We start from the raw sequence: 20,533 nt of genomic DNA, 5'->3' as shown, positions 1-20,533 counted from the left end.
TTAGACTACTTCTAAGTCAAACAAATGAAAGTATCATTAGAGAAAAATAAATTGAAATTTAGAGCAGAGTGCCATTCAAGATCTTGCTCATCCCTTAAAAAAACCACCTAGGGCCAGCCTTAGGCCTAGGCCACTTAGGCCATAGCCTAGGTCCCAACTAGAGAGAATTTGTAAATGTGGAGGGATTAAGTGATTTTTTTTTTGTTAAATGTGAATTTTATATATATATAAATATATATATATATATATATATATATATATATATGTATATATATATATATATATATATATATATATATATATATATATATATATATATATATAGTCATCTAGTCTTACTATCAATTGGATCGTTTCGTTGTAGATTCCGATACGAAGCTTTTCTAGATGTGTTCCCGGGTATTCCTTTATCATTTCGTCCAAGAATAAGAGTTCCTCTAATTCTATGAATTTTTTTAGAATACTCTTTTCTTGAATATCATTCAAAAAAATTTCGGATTGCCTAGTATCCCACCAATTAGTAACCCAAGATTCCAGACTTTTAGTAAATGAGAGAGAGATCCACCAGGGCAAAAATACTATAGATGCAAGATATAGAAGGGGAATGAATGCTTTCTTTTTTGCCATTTTTTCGTCTTTGAATTTTTAATGAACTCACCCCATTCGTTGACGCTATACGATACTAACTAATATTCCTATCAAGGATCAGTTCTATTACAAGTTATCGAGCCCACGAATCTATTCCCCGCTTTTTTTGTGTATGATTCAGCGGTTAGTACTTGAATTTATAAATAATACAAAGCACACGTGTTGCACATGCTCAGAGGTTTTTTTTTTTTTTTGTAAAAGTTAATAATTTGCATTTATTTTAATTTGAATTTTTTTTAATTTTTCAAACAAATAAAAAAGATAAACTTTAGAAATAAGTAGTAATTGTAATTTCTTTTTTGAACATGAAAGAAAAAAATCTTAAATTTTAGGAATTCTCTTTTTTAATTTAAAATGAAATTTGTCATTTGACATTTATGACTCTTTTTCTAAATGAAGTTACCCTTCATTAATGAGGGTACTTTTGAACCATATAAAAGTCCAATTCAAAGAGAGGAATTTTCTTATATATAGTATAGAATAGATTAAGGCTAAAAAATTATAGATTAATAGAAATCCAGCCAAATTACCCTTAAAGTTTGTATTTTAAATTTTTATAAACCTTTAAGTAAATTAGTCATATTGAAAAGTCATAATAATGAATTTTAATTAAATAATAAAATATATATAACATTAACTATTTAAAGAAGAGTGAGGAATGAATTAGTAAGAAAAAGTGAGTTGATCCAAGTTAAGGGAGAAAAAAAAAAAAAAAAGAGGAAGACCAAAAATGACTTTAGTAGACGTAAGGAAAAAAAAAAGACATATAAATAGGAAAGTAACAGAGAGCACGGCTACAAATACGATAAAATTGAGAAAATAAATTCATGTGACTGGCCAAATCTAATTTGTCAAATATATATAGCCAACCCCAAATTTTGAAACCGATACTTTGTTGTTGTTGTATAATATAAAACATTAACTAAATATTATCTAAATGATATTTAAACAAAAATGCTCATTTATAATCGTTAGGCTTCAAATAGCTTTGAAATGGCCCTAAACCACCTATATTTTGTGTGTCACGTTGACCAATAATGACAACAACAAAAAATGACCTCAGAAGCATGAGGAAACCATGTGAGTATAGAGGCTAGATGGTGAGAATTGTCTCATTTTTAGAGAGTATAATCGTGGGTTCTAATTAGCACAACTGGTAAATTTTTTAATGCTTGAATAAGATATTTGGAGTTCAATCTCCGCCTGTACTAAAATCCGGTTGAAACTCTATAAAAAAAAAAAAGTGTTGCATTAGGCTATGTTAAATGTGTATTCATGTTATTAATTGTTGCTCTAATTTCTTAAGGATTGGATGTGTTTAAAATTTTAAATATCATAAATTTGTGAATTTATGCATCTAGAATTAAAATATAATGTCACTTCATCAATATCTCGAAGTTAATCACATGAAACATTATTCATGTATTGCATCAGAAACTTCCAACGTATTAATTTAATCTTGCATGACATAAAATAATTTTAAAAACAGAAAGCATAGTATGATTTTCTTTCTTACATATCATTAATATGCCATATGAATTGGTTGAAAGGTCAAAATATAAGATTTGTCATAAAATTTGTCTTTTAAGAATACCATCTCATCTTCCTCAAAAAAAAGAAAAAAGAACACCATCTCATGCAACATGCACGAATTTTATACCTCTCGCTCTCACACCCTCTGACCCTCATATACATACATTTGTGTGTGTACGCATGTTTTCAAGTTAAATTTAATGTAATTATTTTAACAAAAGGTTAAAAAAATGCTTAATATTTTTTTAAATGGTTTATTATATGACATGTTCTCTTCATGCTAAAGTTTATGTGTAATAAAAGGCCAATCATGATCAAACCACAATCCTAAATTATGAATATTTTATTTCGGGTCTGGTTAATGTATGCCCTTGGCCTCAAGGTATACATTAATAATCTATTTTATAAAACTTTTTATAGAAAATTGAAAAAATTGCCAAGAAAGTTAGTTACTTTTTCATTTTTCTATAAAAAGCTTCATAAAATGGTTTTATTAATATATACTCTAAAGGCATACATTAGTAAAACCCATTTTTATAAATGAACAAGTTATCATTCTCCATTTTTAAAAAAATAATATTTTGCAAATACAGACAATATGCATGAGAAGACCATAAAATCCAAAGAAGAGTTTGTCAAAATAATCATTTAATATAATAAATTAATAAATGCTATAGCATTGATTCTATAAAAATAAAATGGTACAACATTAATAAGATTTACACTAACCATATCTCAAGCATAACTTTACACTCATTTTATATAAATAAGGTGAAAACACTTTGAATTGAACTAATTTTTAATTTTTGCAACGATTTGGTCCTTTGAATTAAAGAATGATGTAACTTGCGATAACATTAATTGTTTATTTATAAGTTATACAAATTGTAAGAGAAAAAAGAAAGAAAAAAACATTAATGGATACTACTGAATCTTGAATCAAGTATTCGTTTTTTTGTTTTGTTTTGTTTTTGTTTTGTTTTGTTTTGTTTTTGTTTTTTCTGTTTATAACAATCAAGTATTCGTTTTGCTAAAAGCATTGTTAAATGATATGAGTTTGTTTGTTTCGCTAAAAGAATTGTTAAATGATATAAGTTTGTTTATTTTTTATGAAACCTAAGCCATTTACTTATATGTTTTGTTAAAAGAATTGTTTTTACAATATATAGTATTGGAAACGGATCAAAACGATAAGTATGATTTTGATATGTTTTCAATAATATGTGTTCGTTTGGGAACAACTTATTTAACTGAAACCAAAAACTTTTTTGTTAAAAATACTATAGATAAAACTAAAAGGTAGTTAAAATAGTACGGTGGGACTCATGAATAGTATCAAAAAAGTGCAGTAGAGCCTATGGATGGTAACAAAAATAAGCTGAATAATAAAAAAAAAAGTTGACTTTTTAAGCCATGCCAAAACTTAGGTATAGTACCTTAAATGCTGTTCCTTAGGTTCTCTTTTTAAGATTTAGTTATGTGGCTACTTAATTAAAAAATACATTTCCATCCTATGAGAAAAAATCCACATGACAGAATGTTAAAAGGGGAACCTAAGGAATAACACTTAGGTACTGTACCTAAGTCTTGCTCTTTAACAAAACATAAAAGTAAATGGCTTAGGTTTTATCGAAAATAAACAAACTTATATCATTTAACAATTCTTTTAGCAAAAAATGTAAATAATTGGCTTGGATTTCATCGAAAATAAACAAACTTATATCATTTAAAATAATGGATTTTATTTAGCTTAAATAGTAAAGTCTCTTTTAAAAAACTAGTAAAATTTCTTATCGATAGGTTGAAACCTTTTTTTTTGAGCAATTGTCATCGGATGAAACTATCTTTACATGATAAAAAAATTCACTTAAAAAATATATTTTTCAGTGGTATACAGATCAAAAGGAAACATTAAGTATTGAAAGTTTTGTCTATGATTTCATTTTTAATTATATATACTTTTGAAAAGTTCGGGTCTACAAATAGTTTAATAGGCATTATTTAATCAAGTATAGAAAAATTCAATGATTGTAATATATAACTTAATCAAAGTTTATCTAATTTAATTCATGACCAATCTGAATTTAATAAAAATATTTTGATGTCTAATTTTTTTATTATCAAAATTTTAATGTCTAATTTTTTTTCTTTGAATGATATGTCTAATCTTAATGGACCAAGAATATAAAATGATGACTCATTTTCTCCCATTATAGAATATAATAATTCTATCCAAGAATCCCTTATTCCACTCCAATATATATTAAGTTAAAACAAACTTTTTTTAAAATTTTTTTTGTTAGCCACAACATATCAATCAACATAGTACACACAAAAATTAAATAGATATATCATATATACTTTATTTTGGTAAAAGAATACAAAATTTATAATGAGGTTGTTGTATTGAAAAGGAAAGAAATAGTAGTTAAAATAGAAAAATACATTTTTAAAAAAAAAAAAAAGAAAAATACATTTAGATAGAAGAAAAAAGATAAAAGATAAAAGAAAGAAGAAGATGAAGTGGATCACTCATAGTCGGAGTTGAGTCCCTATTTTGGATTTTGGTATAACTAATCTCATCCTAATAAATAAATAAAAAAACAAAAACAAAAAAGCAAAAAAAAAAAAAAAAACTATAACCCCACAACACACTCTTCCTCTCTCTATCTTCTTGTCTCTCTCTTTGTTTCCGATCTGAGAAAGTTAAGCAAGAATATATATACATATATAAATGAATAATAGAAACAAAAAACTCACTCAGCTGTACCTTCCTCAAGCGCCGACAATTTACAAAGCGTTACAAACATCAAATGCTTTTCTCTAATTTATCGATCTAATTCAAAATCCAAAACCTAAAAATTTAAGACTCAAAAAAAGAAAAAAAGAAAAAAAAAAGAACTCTGAGATCCAAATCCAACTCGTTCTTTCTGATTCACTCCGAGTCATTTTCAATCGAGAAGAAGAGGATTTGGAGATCGTTTTCGATGCGCCTTCCGGTGAGGGTATGATAGAGTCACCGGTGGAGGCTAGGGTTTTGAATTTGGATTTGGATTTGGATTTGGATTCGGATTCGGATTCGGGTCTGGTTTTGAGCTGCTGTGGCGTCGGCGATGGCCGTGCGGAGTCCGGCGGCGATGTCATCGACGAGCTGGCGTGAGGAAATGTCGAGTGACAACATCAAAGGTCTGGTTCTTGCTCTCTCGTCCAGCTTCTTCATCGGCGCGAGCTTCATCGTGAAGAAGAAGGGATTGAAGAAGGCTGGTGCTTCTGGAGTCAGAGCAGGTTTGTGTCGTTTTCGTTGAGGTTTCGTTTGATTTTTTTTTTTGGTGTGAAAGTGAAAGCATTGATTGTGATTAGTGAGTGAGTGAGTGAGTGATCGGGAAAGTCAAAGTTGAGGGATTTCGATTTTTTCAAATCTTAGTTTGAAAATGAGTTGAATCGTCAATGTGATTAGTTGGAAAGCATAAGTAGCTATCGCTTCGTGTGGATTTGATTTTGTTGATATTTAGGTTTTGCTTGGAATTTGCAAAAGAGCTTTTGATGAATTTCAAAGCAATAGTGTGATTAGTGAGTGATCGGAGAGTGAAAGTTGAGTTATTTTGCTTTCAAATCTTAGTGTGAATTGTGTGAAAATGAGTTAAAGAGTCAATGGGATTAAAGTTCTTCATATTATTCAATTCTTCACGATTGCTGCGGGTGGATTTGATTTTGTTGATATTTAGGTTTTGCTTGGAATTGCCAAAAGTGTTTGATGAATTTCAAAGCATTAGTGTGATTAGTGAGTGAGTGAGTGAGTGAGTGATTGAAGAGTGAAAGTTGAGGTATTTTGCTTTCTAATCCTAGTGTGAATTGTGTGAAAATGAGTTAAACTGTCAATGTAATTAAAGTTCTTCATATTATTCAATTCTTCATGATTGCTGCATGTGGATTTGATTTTGTTGATATTTTTGGTTGGAAGAGAGATGCAGGTTTTGATTGATTTGAATATCAGAAACAGGTTGAACTATTGCCACATTGAAAATCTATCTAGTGGAGAATTTGAGTTAGGAGTTTTCTATGGATAGTAAAATTGATTATGCGGAGTTGGATGGTTATGGGAAATTACTTGACCTAGTGATGTAGTTAAAGAAGAATTTATGGGGCATTTGCCTCTTTTCTTTTCATTTTTCTGATTTGGGGTGGGGGGGGGGGGGTGATATCCAATCATGTATTGGAAAATTCAATGGCAAATTTGAGTTTAGAGTTTAAACAGATCCTCGGTATAGCAATGTTGGACTGACAGTATCCAAATTTAATAGTGCTGTTTTATAACATTGTTGAGGATTTGGGAGTCTTGTCAAGCTGAGGGACAAGTTTGGGAAAGACGGTTCTATTCTTTTAACGTGTGCTCGGACTGAATGAATGAATGTACTGAATGCCTGTATGTACTATGTACTGTACATGAATTAATGGTGTCTTTGCACTACTTATTTATGTTATCATTTTGGAGCAGTTGCGTTGTACTTGCATGTTTGTAATGTTAACTGTTGCTGGTGGGGATGCATGTTGCACTATTTGGCGCTTGCTTATTCTTGTTTACTTTAGATATATTTAATATGTTAATGTCATTTGTAACATATTTTCCTGAAATTAAGTTCATTGTCTATAATGTTAACTGTTGCTGGTGGGGATGCATGTTGCACTATTTGGCGCTTGCTTTCTCTTGTTTACTTTGGATGTATTTAATATGTTAATGTCATTTGTAACATAGTTTCCTGAAATTAAGTTCATTGATGTTTTGTACAGGTGTTGGAGGCTATTCTTACTTATATGAGCCACTTTGGTGGGTGGGCATGATAACGAGTGAGTTTTTAATAATTTCATTTCTTTTTAATCAATGACTATATTTGCCGTTAGACTTTCCCTTTGATGAACCACTATTTAAGATGGAAACAAGCAGAAAATAGATTGCTACTCATTATAGAAGCAATGCATTGTGCAATCAGTCAATTTGTTCTATTCTACCTATTCTCACAAACAGAACAGTATGTACCTTTTATAAGTACTGATTCAAAAATTGATACAATTATCATCCACAACAGACCCCATCTAAGTTCATTTATCCATTTTGGCTGCTGGATCGATGGGGACTAAATGAGGGTAAAGACAAAAATCCTCCAATGAATATAGAATAATGTGGTGAAAAGAAGTAAACTCCTTGTGCTTAGTATGTACCAACAACTTCTACAGAAAATCCTTACAGAATAATGAAAATGCCTTTACCTATCCAAAAAAAAAAAAAAACAGATAATGATTTTTTTTTTGAAGATTCTATTATATAACCAATGCATAGACATTTTGACCTCTGCCATCAACTAAAGTGGCACACAGAGTTCTATTTTAATTTTTCTCTCTCTAGGTCTTGTTGATACTAAGGCTTGTCATAACTTTAGATGGAGTAACCAAACCGTTATAAATTTCAAACCCTATATAACCATTTTATAAATAAAATGATTATGGAAGTTTTCTTCATTTGACATCTACATGTTAAATTCTAGAAGCTACTCACAAAAGAAAGCATTTTTAAGTCATTTTTTCTGTTGTTTAAGTCACTTATAGTTTATGATTTTAGTAAAATATGTGAACACTGATGGACAATTGCTATTTCAACAGTGATTGTTGGGGAAATTGCTAATTTTGCAGCTTATGCATTTGCGCCAGCTTTACTGGTCACTCCTCTTGGGGCTCTCAGCATTATTATCAGGCATGATAAAAAATTTGGATTTCATAGCTCGTTTGAATTTTCGGATTTTATTTTTTGAGAGGATATATCTTAATCATATAGTTATCAATTGTTGAGGCCTGAGTGCTGACTGTCATATTGTTTTGCAGTGCTGCACTTGCGCACATTATATTACGGGAGAGGTTACATATTTTTGGAATTCTTGGTTGTGTTCTGTGTGTTGTGGGTTCTACAACAATTGTTCTACATGCTCCTCAAGAACGTGAAATTCATTCTGTAACGGAAGTCTGGGAACTTGCTATGGACCCAGGTAATGTAATGTTTCAGGGAATTATTTGTGTTTATGGATTATTTCATTCTTGGGTTTTTATGTTCATATGTTTTTTTGACACTCATTTGGTTAAGTTAAAAAGATGTACTTTTTCTGTTGTTTCTTTTGCAGCTTTTCTCATGTATGCAGCTTTGGTTATAACAGCTGCATTGATACTTATATTCTACTTTATCCCACAATATGGTCAGACACACATAATGGTTTACATTGGAGTTTGTTCTCTTGTAGGTTCTTTATCGGTATGTATCTGTATTTGGTTGTAAACTTGTTGAAAGTGTATGCTTTTACCAGGTCATATCTTCTAAGTGTTTTTATCATAAGGGTGCCCTTTGACAGGTCATGAGTGTCAAAGCAATTGGAATTGCGTTGAAGTTGACATTGTCGGGAATGAATCAACTAATTTATCCTCAAACTTGGGTATTCACTGTAGTGGTAATTGCTTGTGTGCTCACCCAAATGAATTATTTGAACAAGGTACATCCATCTCTCATATCCCCGCCTTTCTCTTATTTTTTTTTTACCTTCTTTAAGTAGTTTTATTTTCACTACTTCTACTGTAGTACCAAATTTTATATTACTTATTTGAAATTATCCTATCATAATGATTTATGATGAATGGAGTATAGCACTATATTCCCATTAAACGGATAACTTTTTCAAAGCTCTTAAACATGAAGGTTCCATAATAGATCTCCATGCTCTGTAAATAAGGAAATGAAATTACGTGGGATTAGTAAAATCCATCTCATTTTCATGCTTGTAAGGGGCTATGTTTCTTGAGTGGCAAGGACGTTGATATCCTAAAGCATGGGAAGACACTAAAGTATATTCCCGTAACATGAAATTTGTGGCCCTTGTCCAAGATATGCACGTGTCATTAATACTTGCTCACAAGGGCATGCCTGCTGCAACTAACCTCATTGTCTGTGTTTGGGTTCGATTCTCATTCCAAGTATTCGTCCTTATTGACTGACCAGAAAAATGACCTTTGCCTGCAATTGGAGTTCTCTTTGGAGGATGGATTCACCATTGGATGGAGGTGTTGGTGGTGCGATTTTGGGGTTTCATGAGGTTTTCCAAGAACTTGATGAGATTCTGAAAGGATGATCTCACTTATATCTTATTGTATATTCACCCCTTTTAATCACTGTAGGGAGTTTCTTGGTACAGGTTGATTAAAAAGAATAAAGAGGTTTTGGTTGGGTAAAGGAATTTTGATTAGTGTACGAGTTCCAACAACTTCATCATCTCTCTGAAAGAAGATATTCGCTCTTTAAGATGTCATGTAGCAATTTATGGGTTCGGTGGAGTTTGAGGTGAGAGAATCATTTGGCTAGACTAAGAAAAGGGTATGGAGAATTAGATACTTGTAAGTTGTCACTGATGAACAGTTTTCCTTTTTGTTCATGGTTTGGAAACTTGGGGAGAGCAAAATAGATTATTGAGTTCAATTAGACTAATGTTATATGTAATTTGACCGAAGGTGGTCTTTGGATTGAATAAATTGCTATGGGTTGGGCATGGGAAGTATTTCTCTTTACTACGGATGTCTTGGATGGTGATTAATACAATTGGTTATGTGCTATAATTACTTATCCTGTAGTTGAAGGGATGAATAATGAGTAAATAATTTTTTTAACAGAAAGGCCTTTGAGCGTGCAAGGCTCTTTCTAAATTGTATATACCCAGTGGATTTTGATCCCACTGCTTTACCATTCACCTTTCTCATGGGGGAGGAGTTGTTTGAGATAAAACTCATTGTCAAAAGGAGAATGAGAGGCATTATGAGCTATCTTGAAATGAATGAGGCATGGACTTGAACTAGAAAATTCTTGGACATTACAACCCCAAGGGGTAGCACAATTGGCTAGGGACCACACCTCATGAAGCAAAAGTCACTTGTTCGAATCTCCTCCTCTTCTCCCACTCCTTGGGGCCAAAACTTCTTTATATATATATATATATATATATATATATATATATATATATATATTCTTTTACATTAACTAAGAACATGTATTTTCTTCTTCTGGATATTGTAGTCAAATATTTTTCTTTACTTTTGGTTCTGCTGTTTTATAGTTACCGTGCATAATTTCTCCTTTGATTTCTTTTTTCCTTGTTTGTCCAATGCAGGCACTTGATACCTTCAACACGGCTGTTGTATCTCCCATATACTATGTTATGTTCACATCACTAACTATTGTGGCTAGTGTGATCATGTTTAAGGTATATTCTTCTACTGAACAGGGTTATCTGAAAACTCTATTTCTTTTTCACTTCATAAATATTATTTATTTAGTTCACCAGTGAACTCTAGCCCAGTTGGCACTTCCTTTTTCAAAATTGAAATAGGTTCAATATAACAGACGTGTATGATGGAATGGAAAATAGTATGAGAGCATGTGATATTATGTCTTTGCCAACAAGATGGCTTCTGTTGAGAAGATCAGAGTGGAATAAGTTAAGTATTGGAAGATGTTTAGCAATCCTAAGGGTCTAGCATCTAGAGTAAGCTAAATAATTAAAAAATGTGTAACTATTGTAATCCACATGGTATTTGGTAGGTTTCCTGTACTTTTTCTTCTTTTTTGAATGAATAAGTTATTATTAAAGTAAGTAACAAAACAATTATGATAGAGTTCAAAACACTGGACATCAGCAATAGCTGCGAACAAAGCAAACAAAACATACAACCTACTTCTCTCATCTATTCCAAGACAACTTTCATGCATGAACTTTCATTAACTGCAGCTCTCCCACGGTGCACAACAAACTTCAGCAGATACATAGAATCCTCTCCATATGTATTTTGAATCCTTAGCTGATTACATAGAAACCTGTCCATATCAGAAACCTTAGATGGAATTCAAATCCACATCTCCATCGAACATCATTGATAATGGTCTTTACTAGATTTCCTCTGTCAAAATTTATTCGTTTGGATTGGCATTGTTTTGCCAGGTGTTGGAAAAGGAACCTATGTTCGTTTTTGGCTAGATTGGTGGTGTGGGGATGGGGTTCTGAAGGATGCTTTCCCTCTTCTGTATGGCATTGCTCAGGATAAAGGGACCACTGTGGTGGATTATTTGTGTTGAAGGGATGGTTCCATGTTTTGGGATGTTATGTTTACAAGGCTTTTACATAACTGGGAATTAGAAGTGTTGATCACCTTCATAGATCTTTGCTCATCAAAGGCTAGGGATGTGGAAGATAAGTTGTGTCAGTGGCCTAATAAGAATAAATTATTTGAGGTTAAGTCCTACTATAGAGCACTTCCTTTTTGAGGTGTAAAGTTTTTTCCCTGAAGACTATCTTGAGGGTCAAAATTCCACTCCAGGCTTCCTTTTTCACGTGGAATGCTGCTCTGGGTAAGATTCTGACAATTGATAATCTACAGCATTGTAAGTTATATGTGAGTGAGTGGTGTTATATGTGCAAGAAGGCTGGGAAAACTATTGGCCATAAGTTTCTTCCCTGTGAGTGTGCTAGTGAGCTGTGGTCCCTTGTGTTCTGTCTATTCGGGGTTTAGGGTGTTATGCCTCAAAGAGTCCTTGATGTGTTGGCTTATGGGAAGGGGAGTAGAAGGGTTATTAGTGATGTGTGGCGGGCTATTCCTTTGTGCTTGTTGTGGTTGATTTGGAAGGAATATGACCGTAGAGCATTTGAAGATGTAGAAAGGCCTTTGATGGAATTGAAGCTGTTCTTTTTAGGGCTTTGCATGAGTGGATAACTGTGTTACCCAACCATTCCTCTTCTATTTTGTTAGCTTTCATAGATAGTTGTTCTTTTTCTTGATTTTATTGCTCTCTTAGTATATTTCTTGTGTATTAAGGGATTTTCTATTAATAAAATTGTTATTACCTATCAAAAAAAAAATTCTTCCAATGTGAATTCTGGTATTCCTCTGGATCCAAATGTGATAGATAGTAGTTGCTAAGACAACCTTCCTTACTATAGATCTTAGACAACTGCTTTTTGGACCTTCAACACCCATTAAATGATTTCATCCCAAATATGTGTCTGAGGATACTGCATACAGACCCCTAGCACCTGACTCCAAATCCTATGACTAAAAACTAAAAAAGGGCTCGAAAAAGAGATGATTCCTTCTATCCATCTGGTTTCTGCAGAAGTTACAAAGAATATCACCAGTCCAGCCCCTGGCAGCAACCCTATCTTGAGTGGGAAGCCTTCTTTAATAGCTAGCCATAGAATGAATAAATCAGGGACAATGGCACTATCCCAGACCAATTTCCACCATTCCACTTTCTCCTTCCTCACTCAAAACATTTCCCATGCTGAATTACAAGATAAAACACCAGATTTTGTTAGAGCCTGGACTATTCTATCATTCTCAACCAACTGAATTTGAGAGGTACCAGCCTGAATGGTGTTAATATCTTCTGTTCTAGCAGACTTCTGTCTCCATTCTCCATTTATGAATACAATAGAAACTTTGGTAGGTAGAAAACTTCCTGCATCATAGTTAATTCTTTTTCCAAATTTAGAAGCTAAATATCAAACCAGAGTGAAACTTTGTTTCCTTCATCAATCCGCACTCCCCCCCAGTTTCTCTTTTGTATCAAGCCTTTTTTTTCCCATAGTCAAATTTGTGGTCATATCTGAAGTATGACTAGTTATGAGGGAAGATTGGGGGTGAATCTGACCCACATTTACAAAGATGTCAAAGTGAGCTAAAACCTATCATGTACTTTAAAGTGTGATACTGAGAAACAATTGAAAATTTTCTGGACAAGCCAGACCACTGGCCTGAAAAGAAAGTAACCAAATTGAGGAAAGTACGTGACAGTACTGATGTAGGACAAATTAGAGAATTGTCTAAGTTTGTGGTGGTTTTAGGGCTAGGAAAGAAGAAGAATTAGAGAGAAATAAGGGCTGTGTGAACAATACTCATGAACAGTAACTTAAGAAAGAAAGAAAGAAGAGAGAACAAAGAACCAACAAAGGTCAATGTGCCTTTTGTTCAAAACACTCAATTTTATTAATCAACTCATTCTACTCTTTGAATACATTGAGCACAACACACACACACACACACACACATATATATAAAGACTCTAAACCTAAGATACTTAGAATACCCTAGAAGATCCTAGACTCAACTAAATTACTAAAACACCCTTAATTTGCAGTAATTGCAGAAATTACAGATTTGCCCCTGAATATAAAATTGACCATAACTAATAAAATAAAAACCCAAATTAAAAACTGTTTTAACCCTAAAAGACTCATACTTAGGCTATTAAAATGACATGACTTTCACTTCAATTGGACTTCACATGAGGACCCAACAAAATAATTCTTGAATAGGTGAATTTGCAAAGCTGTAGCATATTAGTCTTCCATAACTACTGCAAAGTTGTAGCATATTAGTCTTCCATAACTTCATCAGGTACTGTTGCACTAAAGTAACTAGACTATTGGGCATTAATAGCTTTAGCCTTCTTTTTGATAAGTTAAACAGCCATGACACAAAGTTTGAATAGCTATGGCCTTCTTAGAGCTAAGAGTACAGGTGTGGAAATAATGAAGATTGATGGTATAAAGAAAGTCCAAAAGGTGGCTGTTGTTGTCTTGAACTGGTTGTTTAAGGAAAAAAGGATGTTGAAGATAACTTTGCTCTTAAATCATAGCAATAAACCAAAAACAATAAGTGATGGAGTCCATTTTGAAGATGGGGCTTTGGTAATGATGTTAATATTGGATCTTTGTTGTTGAGATAGCTCTTTACAAACACCTTTTCTAGCCTATGAGCTAGTGTATGGCTCAATTGACACTTCTTTCTCCCATAATAATGGTTTGGAGGGTGAGGCTGTGGGTTCAAGACCCAATAACTGTGTGTTTTATTAACCAATAAAACAAGGGTCTTACAAATGCCCTTTCTCTCGTTCCATATGCTGTTGCTGTTGGTTCTGTTTAAATTTGTGACATTTTCTGGTCTGTGTGCAGTCATGAATGGCCTCCAAATTTCTGGAGTGGCTTTCATGGCTGAGATGTTGATCTGGTGGAGCGCAAGCTCTTATTTTGTATAGTGGTGTCACTAGTCCAGAGGAGAAAATTTCTTACCTGAAAGAACAGGAGTTTGGTGATTCCTTGAGTGCCTTTTGGATGAACAGTGGCCTTCTCAGTTTTTAAGGTTGAACAACACTCTGGGGCCTTGCACAATACTCTATCCTGGTTTGTAGCATCATTAAGATCATGATAACAACCGTTTCACTGTAGGAATTGGACCTCTGATGTTTCGTGTTCAAGAACTATCTTTATTATCATTGTCCATTGCATTTGCATTCAATATGGCTTTCTTTGCAAGATTTCTACAGAAGGTTTTTTACTCTTTTTTTTTAATTAAATACTTTTTTGGATAAGTAAGATTTCTACTGAAGTTCCTTGTGTCTTGTTACGTGACCTAGATTGATTTCTTTTTTTAGACCATGTTTGTAGTCTTAGTGAATCTCTCTCTCTCTCTCTTTCTCTCCCCTCACGTGGGGGGAGGCAAAGGCTGGGTTTGGAAAGATGATGATCTTGCTTTTTTAATTATGTTATATTGGATTTAGCCACTATATGATGAGCAGTTTCTGGTTTTATTTTTCAGTAGTTTCAGCTCCTCCTCTCACTTGGGGTTACATTATTGAGTCTAGTAGACTGGTTTTTGCAATTTTCATATGATAATCTTGAGTTGATGACATTATGGAATCTTAATTTACATTCAGGACTGGGATAGGCAGAGTCCAACCCAGGTAATCACAGAAATATGTGGCTTTGTGACTATCCTCTCGGGAACTTTTCTGCTTCACAAAACAAAGGATATGTCTGATGGTATGCTCTCTATATTGTTCTTGTGAACCCTTCATTTTGAATTATAATAGGTTATAAGTTATAACAAGGGTCCTATGACTCTTATCTCACAGGCACTCATGTTTTTTAAGTCTTCAATTCATTTTTGCCGTTCTGACAAATGTACGAATAATATTGTCAAATCATGTACAGGTTTGTCATCGTCTATGGCCATGCGACTTTCCAAGCACTCAGAAGAGGATGGCCTTAACGGTGAAGGCATCCCTCTTAGGCGGCAGGAATCCTTAAGGTCGTCAGTATGATTATGCTTTGCTGCCAGTCCTAAAAACTGTGCGTGCTTTATCTTGGGAGGGATCTTCCTGATGCAACTTGTGTTTTATGAAGTTATCCCAACTTCCCGATCATATTCTTTTTGGACACAGAGAGGGAAGGGTCAAATTTAATTTTCTTTTCTCTTCTTTTTCTTTTTCTTTTTTCTCTTTGCTATTCTAGTGACCATGCTTTCGGCTGTTGCATTGTATCCTCTTTCTCACCACTTCATACGAAAGTCATTGACCAACATAATTTTGTGCACATTTGTTATATATATAGTGTATTCTAGTCGTACATTTCCAAGCTTCAGTGGTATTCTTTCTGAAATTTGAGTTGGGAAGTTCTGTTATGGCCATATGCATGGCTCCCTCTCTCTCTCTCTCTCTCTCTCTCTCTCATATTTTAGAACCTTGCAACCCCGTGGTAAAAGGGATTTTGGTTGATTATCAAGAACTGTAAGCTGCAAAAACAGTTCATTGCAGGATGGCAGCGTATGTTGCTCATAATAGCAACCATTCATAAGGGCAAAGTTCATTATCAACTATTCATTCAGTCCCACAAGAAAAGGAAAGGATGATATTTTAACAATTGGATCTTGGGCTGTTAGTTTCAGCCTACTAGTGAGATCTTCTGTTTCTGTTGGTCTTTTTGGAAAAGACAAAGCAGCCAAGTTAATGGGACATTACTCTTATTAATGAAGAAAATAATAAATTTTCTTTATACTTGAATAGGTAAAGAAGTTTTAAAACAGAGGATAATATGGAATTAAGTAAATGTTAACTATTTAAGAAGTATCATTATTTTTAGAAAGAGAGAAAAAATAAAGGTGAATATTATCTTTTTAAAGAAATATTCATTTCAGTCTGGTTAGGTGTTTGAAGTTTGAACTATGGACGCCTTTAGTACTTCTGTAGATAAAATTATATATCAAATTGAGGTGGGTTTATGTATATTAATACCCTTCACTTGACTCTTTAAATAACTCAAAACAGATTTAGATTCTGAAACAAAATTTGCAATTCAACTTACTATTATTAGAGCATCCGTAGCAGCTGGTGAAAAAATTATGCCATTTTGTCATACCAAATGCCTACATTATTATTTTATCCGCATTATTTTGCAACATTTCTTTTATCAGATGTTTTATAATTCAATTCCATACATTAAAAAAATATTTACTACACATTAAAATAATATTTACTATACATTAAAATACATTATTTTGGTTTACCACATCTGTCAGTACCGTTGCAAATTTACAATGGTACGGACACAAAATGGTATATGTGCCAAATATATGCAACATATGCAACATCTGCTAGGGAGTTATTTTTTGTGTTTGGTGTGGGATATGTGCCAAATATTTAGCATTTGGCACATATCCCACATCTACTGTGAGTGCTCTTAGAGTTTTGTTTTTTTGTTTTTTACATCGATAGTCAAAAGTGGGAGGATTTGAGGCCTAACCATTTTAGTTGGAAACATAAAAAATTACCAGTTAAGTTGAACTATAGGGCTCTTTACTATTTTATAATTATTCATAAGTTACTTTTTTTTTTTTTTTCTTTTCAAACTTTTATCAATACCACCTGCATAGAATGGATATTTTTGACAATTTTGGCGAGTTTATTGAGTTTCCCAAGCTAAAAGTCTAGAGGGGATTACAACTAAAGACTCGGTCACTCACTAAACAAAGGATCACCAAATACTTTATGAGTTATGACTATGCTTTGAAGCTTCCTCTAGAACTCTACGGGAGCGTGGTACCTTGAACTATGAATCCCCCTTCTATTTATAAGGGAGGCCTTTTGATGAGTTTTGGGTGAGCGTGGGACTCTCCAAAATAATTGGCTTGGATTTCAATTTCAAAGTTATAATAATTGAAATTAGAGAGTAATAGAGTTGGATGACTATGGAATTTTTAAGGTGATTGCTTCAAGTCCCAATCGGCATTTGAAGAGCGCCTCCAGATCTTGAGTCCAACTTTTTCACATATTTGGCGCTTTTCTAATCGCTTAGCTATAACTTGATTTTAAACTCAAAATTTATCCAGTTAAGACTTAAGAGTATCAGTTAATTTTCTACAAATGGTTATTTTATAGGGATAATTTAAAATTACCCACCTAAGATTTGGCACAATTTTATGTTGTTTATCTCATTTGAAAAAGTTAAGGGTGCCTTTGTTTTCAGTCAAAAAAGAAAAAGAAAAAAAGGTGCCTTTGTTTATAACGGTTTCCTAAGATGCATCCTACTTTATCAATCAATTTGAAGTTAGGTGGTCAATTTTGATTGGCCCACAATTAAATAAGGTAACAAATTGTGAATGATATATGATAAGAATGATGTCAATGGTCATCTCATGTAAAAGTGATATCCTAATGAGTCAGGGGTGCCTTTGTTTATAACGGTTTCTTAGGATGCATCATATTTTATTAGATCAATCTATTTGAAGCTAGGTGATTAAATTTGATTGGCCCACAATTAAATAAGGTGACAAATTGTGATTGATGTATGACAAGAAGGATGTCAATAGTGGCCTTATGTAAAAGTGATGTACTAATTACAATCTACCATCTCATATGTTGTGAAAAAGGCTGTCAACAAAATTTATTATGTATGTAGCATATACATGTATCATCGTAAATCATGGACGGCGCTAGATGTATTTAGGGGATTCGATAATAACAATTGATAATGAACTATCATGTAGTGATTCCAAAATATGAAAACTCGTAGAAGGAAATTGTAACATTTTATGTATTTACGACTTTTTTTTTTGTCAATAACTCACTATATTCAAGTTTTTTTTAATTAAATTTTGTTTAATTTAAATTTCTAAACGACCCCTCTGAAAAAGATTTTAGGAGCCGCCACTGCCGTAAATGATTGTCAATTTGGTCATATAGTTTTTTTTTGTCGATGATTAAATAGTTAACCATTTGTCGCACATCAAACATTTTTTTGTAGCCAATTATATTTGTTTCATGCATATGTCTTATTCTTTTATCCTTTAACTGCTAATAGTTAATCAGGAGTTATGTATGCTTTTAGACAAAAAGAAAGATTTATGATTTTTTGCAAAAAGGGGTTAATTTCCTAATCAAACTTCTAAAAAACAGCTAAAATAAGTAAACTCAACTTTCCCTGAGTTGATCCCTCTTGCTTGCTTCTAGTTCTAGAACTATGGAAAAACAAATCTTGATCAAACCTTTATTCGCTCAATGAATACAATATGCTCGTGGTAAAACTTTATATGGGTTCAATATACTAGTACAACTTTACTTCTTTCCACAATAGCATTGCCATCTAGTGCTATTTGAAATTCAAATGGTTGGGAATAAACACAAGGATACTCATCATTAAATGCATCCATACATATGCATGGGGCTACAAGCTAGAATTGTTTTCAAAATAAACATTTTAAACTTTAAATGTGTCAAAAACAAATATAAATGGTCACTAGACCTTTAATTAGGAAAGGTTTAAGCTTTAAATGCAAGTGATTAAGATGTGATGAGTTGTGCCTAACCTCTACCAATCATTCACAAAATTCTTATAAAATTATATCATAAATTAACACTTTGTTTGTTTTGCTGGAAAACTTTCTATAAAGATAGTTTTCCACATTTTCTAGTATTTGATAGCATAAAAAAAACTGGTCAATGAAAAACTATCTTTAGTCAATAGAAAATCCTAATAAAAAGAAGGCTTGTTTTTTATAGGTTGTTTTTCAATAAAATTTGTTGGAAAACAATCTCTCTCTCATAGTACACTCTCTCTCTTCCCTTTTCTTTTTCTTTCCTCACACCCTCACTGTCACTTACTCTGATCTCTCCTCTTCCATAGATCTCTTTCCCTCACTCTCTCTCCATATTTCTCTTCCCCTTTATAACACAGTTCTCTAAGTAGATTTTTTCCCTCATTGCTCAGTAATTATTGCAAAAGAGAACATATTTGCAGCGGTAATTATTTCATTCCTCTCTACCAAAATCCCAATTCTTTACTTTGAATTTAAAACTTGATTTTATTTTTTCTCTAAGAAATTTTTGGTTTTGATGGATTCCAGGTAGAAGTTTTTTTTTTTTTTTTTTTAATTTTTTTTTTACATAAAAGTGCTAAAAAAATAAAAGAAGAAGAAAGAATGAATGAATGAAGTAAAAGCCGAAAATTTTAAACATAGTGCTTATATGGCTCTAAATTGCTTTTACATAGAATAATCTTTTTTATTGACAGATACATTATGCAGATACTATGTAGTGATGATATATTATGTAGTTACATTATATGAATACATAATTTTGAGTAATATTAAAGACGTGTAGTTGATGTTAGTAGACGATTAGTGTACTAGCAAAAAGAGTAGACAATTAAAAATTATTGTTATTTGTACTTATTAAAAATGTATTCCCCTATCAATTTTATGTACATAGACAAATGGTTGATATATATATATATATATATATATATGTATGTATGTATGTATGTATGTATGTATGTATGTATGTATGTGTGTGTGTGTGTGTGTGTGGACATTTCTGTACATATATACGAGCAAAATGAGTGGTAGAGATCATGAAAATTTGACTACTAATTTGATTGTATATATTGTCAAAATTTTAGTATGAAAACCAAATTCATTCTTGGTTTTTATTATTATTTATATTGATTACATTAGTTGGTTTACATAATACACATGTTTTAAATTACACAGGAAATATAAAAATTTGCATACCAAACACCAGAAAACATTCTCAAGTTTATTTTTAATGTCGTTACCAAACACTGGAAAATGGTATAGTTTTCTAGAAAATGTTCTTTGAAAAATGAACCATTTTCTAGAAAACGTTGATACTGAAACAAACAAAGCGTAAAGAAAATAATGTTAAAGTTTCAGGATTTATTGATGAGTCCAATAGGTTAAACATAGCTATTATAATTTTTTTAAAAGGTAAAGATCAAATTTGAATGTCTCAATGTCCGTTGAATTAAATTATCCTTTGTTTGGAGCCTACAAAGTGTAAATTGTGTTAGATTAAAGTGAATGTGGACGCTACATGGCTGAAAGATGGGAAGGCAATTGTGATTGTGGCATCTTGTGACCATTTGGAAAAAAAGCATTTGTATTGAGATTCCATAGTTATAAATCTCTCTACGAGAATCAAATG

At 32.4% G+C, this 20,533-nt stretch overlaps 1 protein-coding gene across 1 annotated transcript; it reads left to right on the top strand.

Annotated features, from left to right (window-relative positions):
* Positions 1 to 4,767: 4,767 nt before the first annotated feature.
* LOC142618606 (putative magnesium transporter NIPA4) lies at positions 4,768 to 15,671 on the top strand. Its single transcript, XM_075791553.1, has 9 exons — positions 4,768 to 5,466; positions 6,970 to 7,026; positions 7,837 to 7,927; positions 8,056 to 8,216; positions 8,349 to 8,476; positions 8,574 to 8,711; positions 10,374 to 10,466; positions 14,972 to 15,077; positions 15,249 to 15,671. Exons 1-9 carry the CDS (start codon positions 5,295 to 5,297, stop codon positions 15,356 to 15,358), a joined length of 1,056 nt encoding a protein of 351 aa, XP_075647668.1. The 5' UTR covers positions 4,768 to 5,294; the 3' UTR covers positions 15,359 to 15,671.
* The last annotated feature ends 4,862 nt before the right edge of the window (positions 15,672 to 20,533 follow it).

This window comes from Castanea sativa, chromosome 1, assembly GCF_040712315.1.
Source record: "Castanea sativa cultivar Marrone di Chiusa Pesio chromosome 1, ASM4071231v1".
NCBI lineage: Eukaryota > Viridiplantae > Streptophyta > Magnoliopsida > Fagales > Fagaceae > Castanea > Castanea sativa.
The sequence above is the reverse complement of the archived record's forward strand: the minus strand, read 5'-3'. Positions and strand labels throughout refer to the sequence as shown.

Bases quoted from the DNA above. Each gene is read 5' to 3' on its own strand.
- LOC142618606 (XM_075791553.1), top strand. From the start codon at position 5,295: ATGGCCGTGCGGAGTCCGGCGGCGATGTCATCGACGAGCTGGCGTGAG. The intron at 8,712-10,373 runs GTACATCCATCT...TGTCCAATGCAG, and splicing joins AAATGAATTATTTGAACAAG to GCACTTGATACCTTCAACAC. The intron at 15,078-15,248 runs GTATGCTCTCTA...AATCATGTACAG, and splicing joins AACAAAGGATATGTCTGATG to GTTTGTCATCGTCTATGGCC.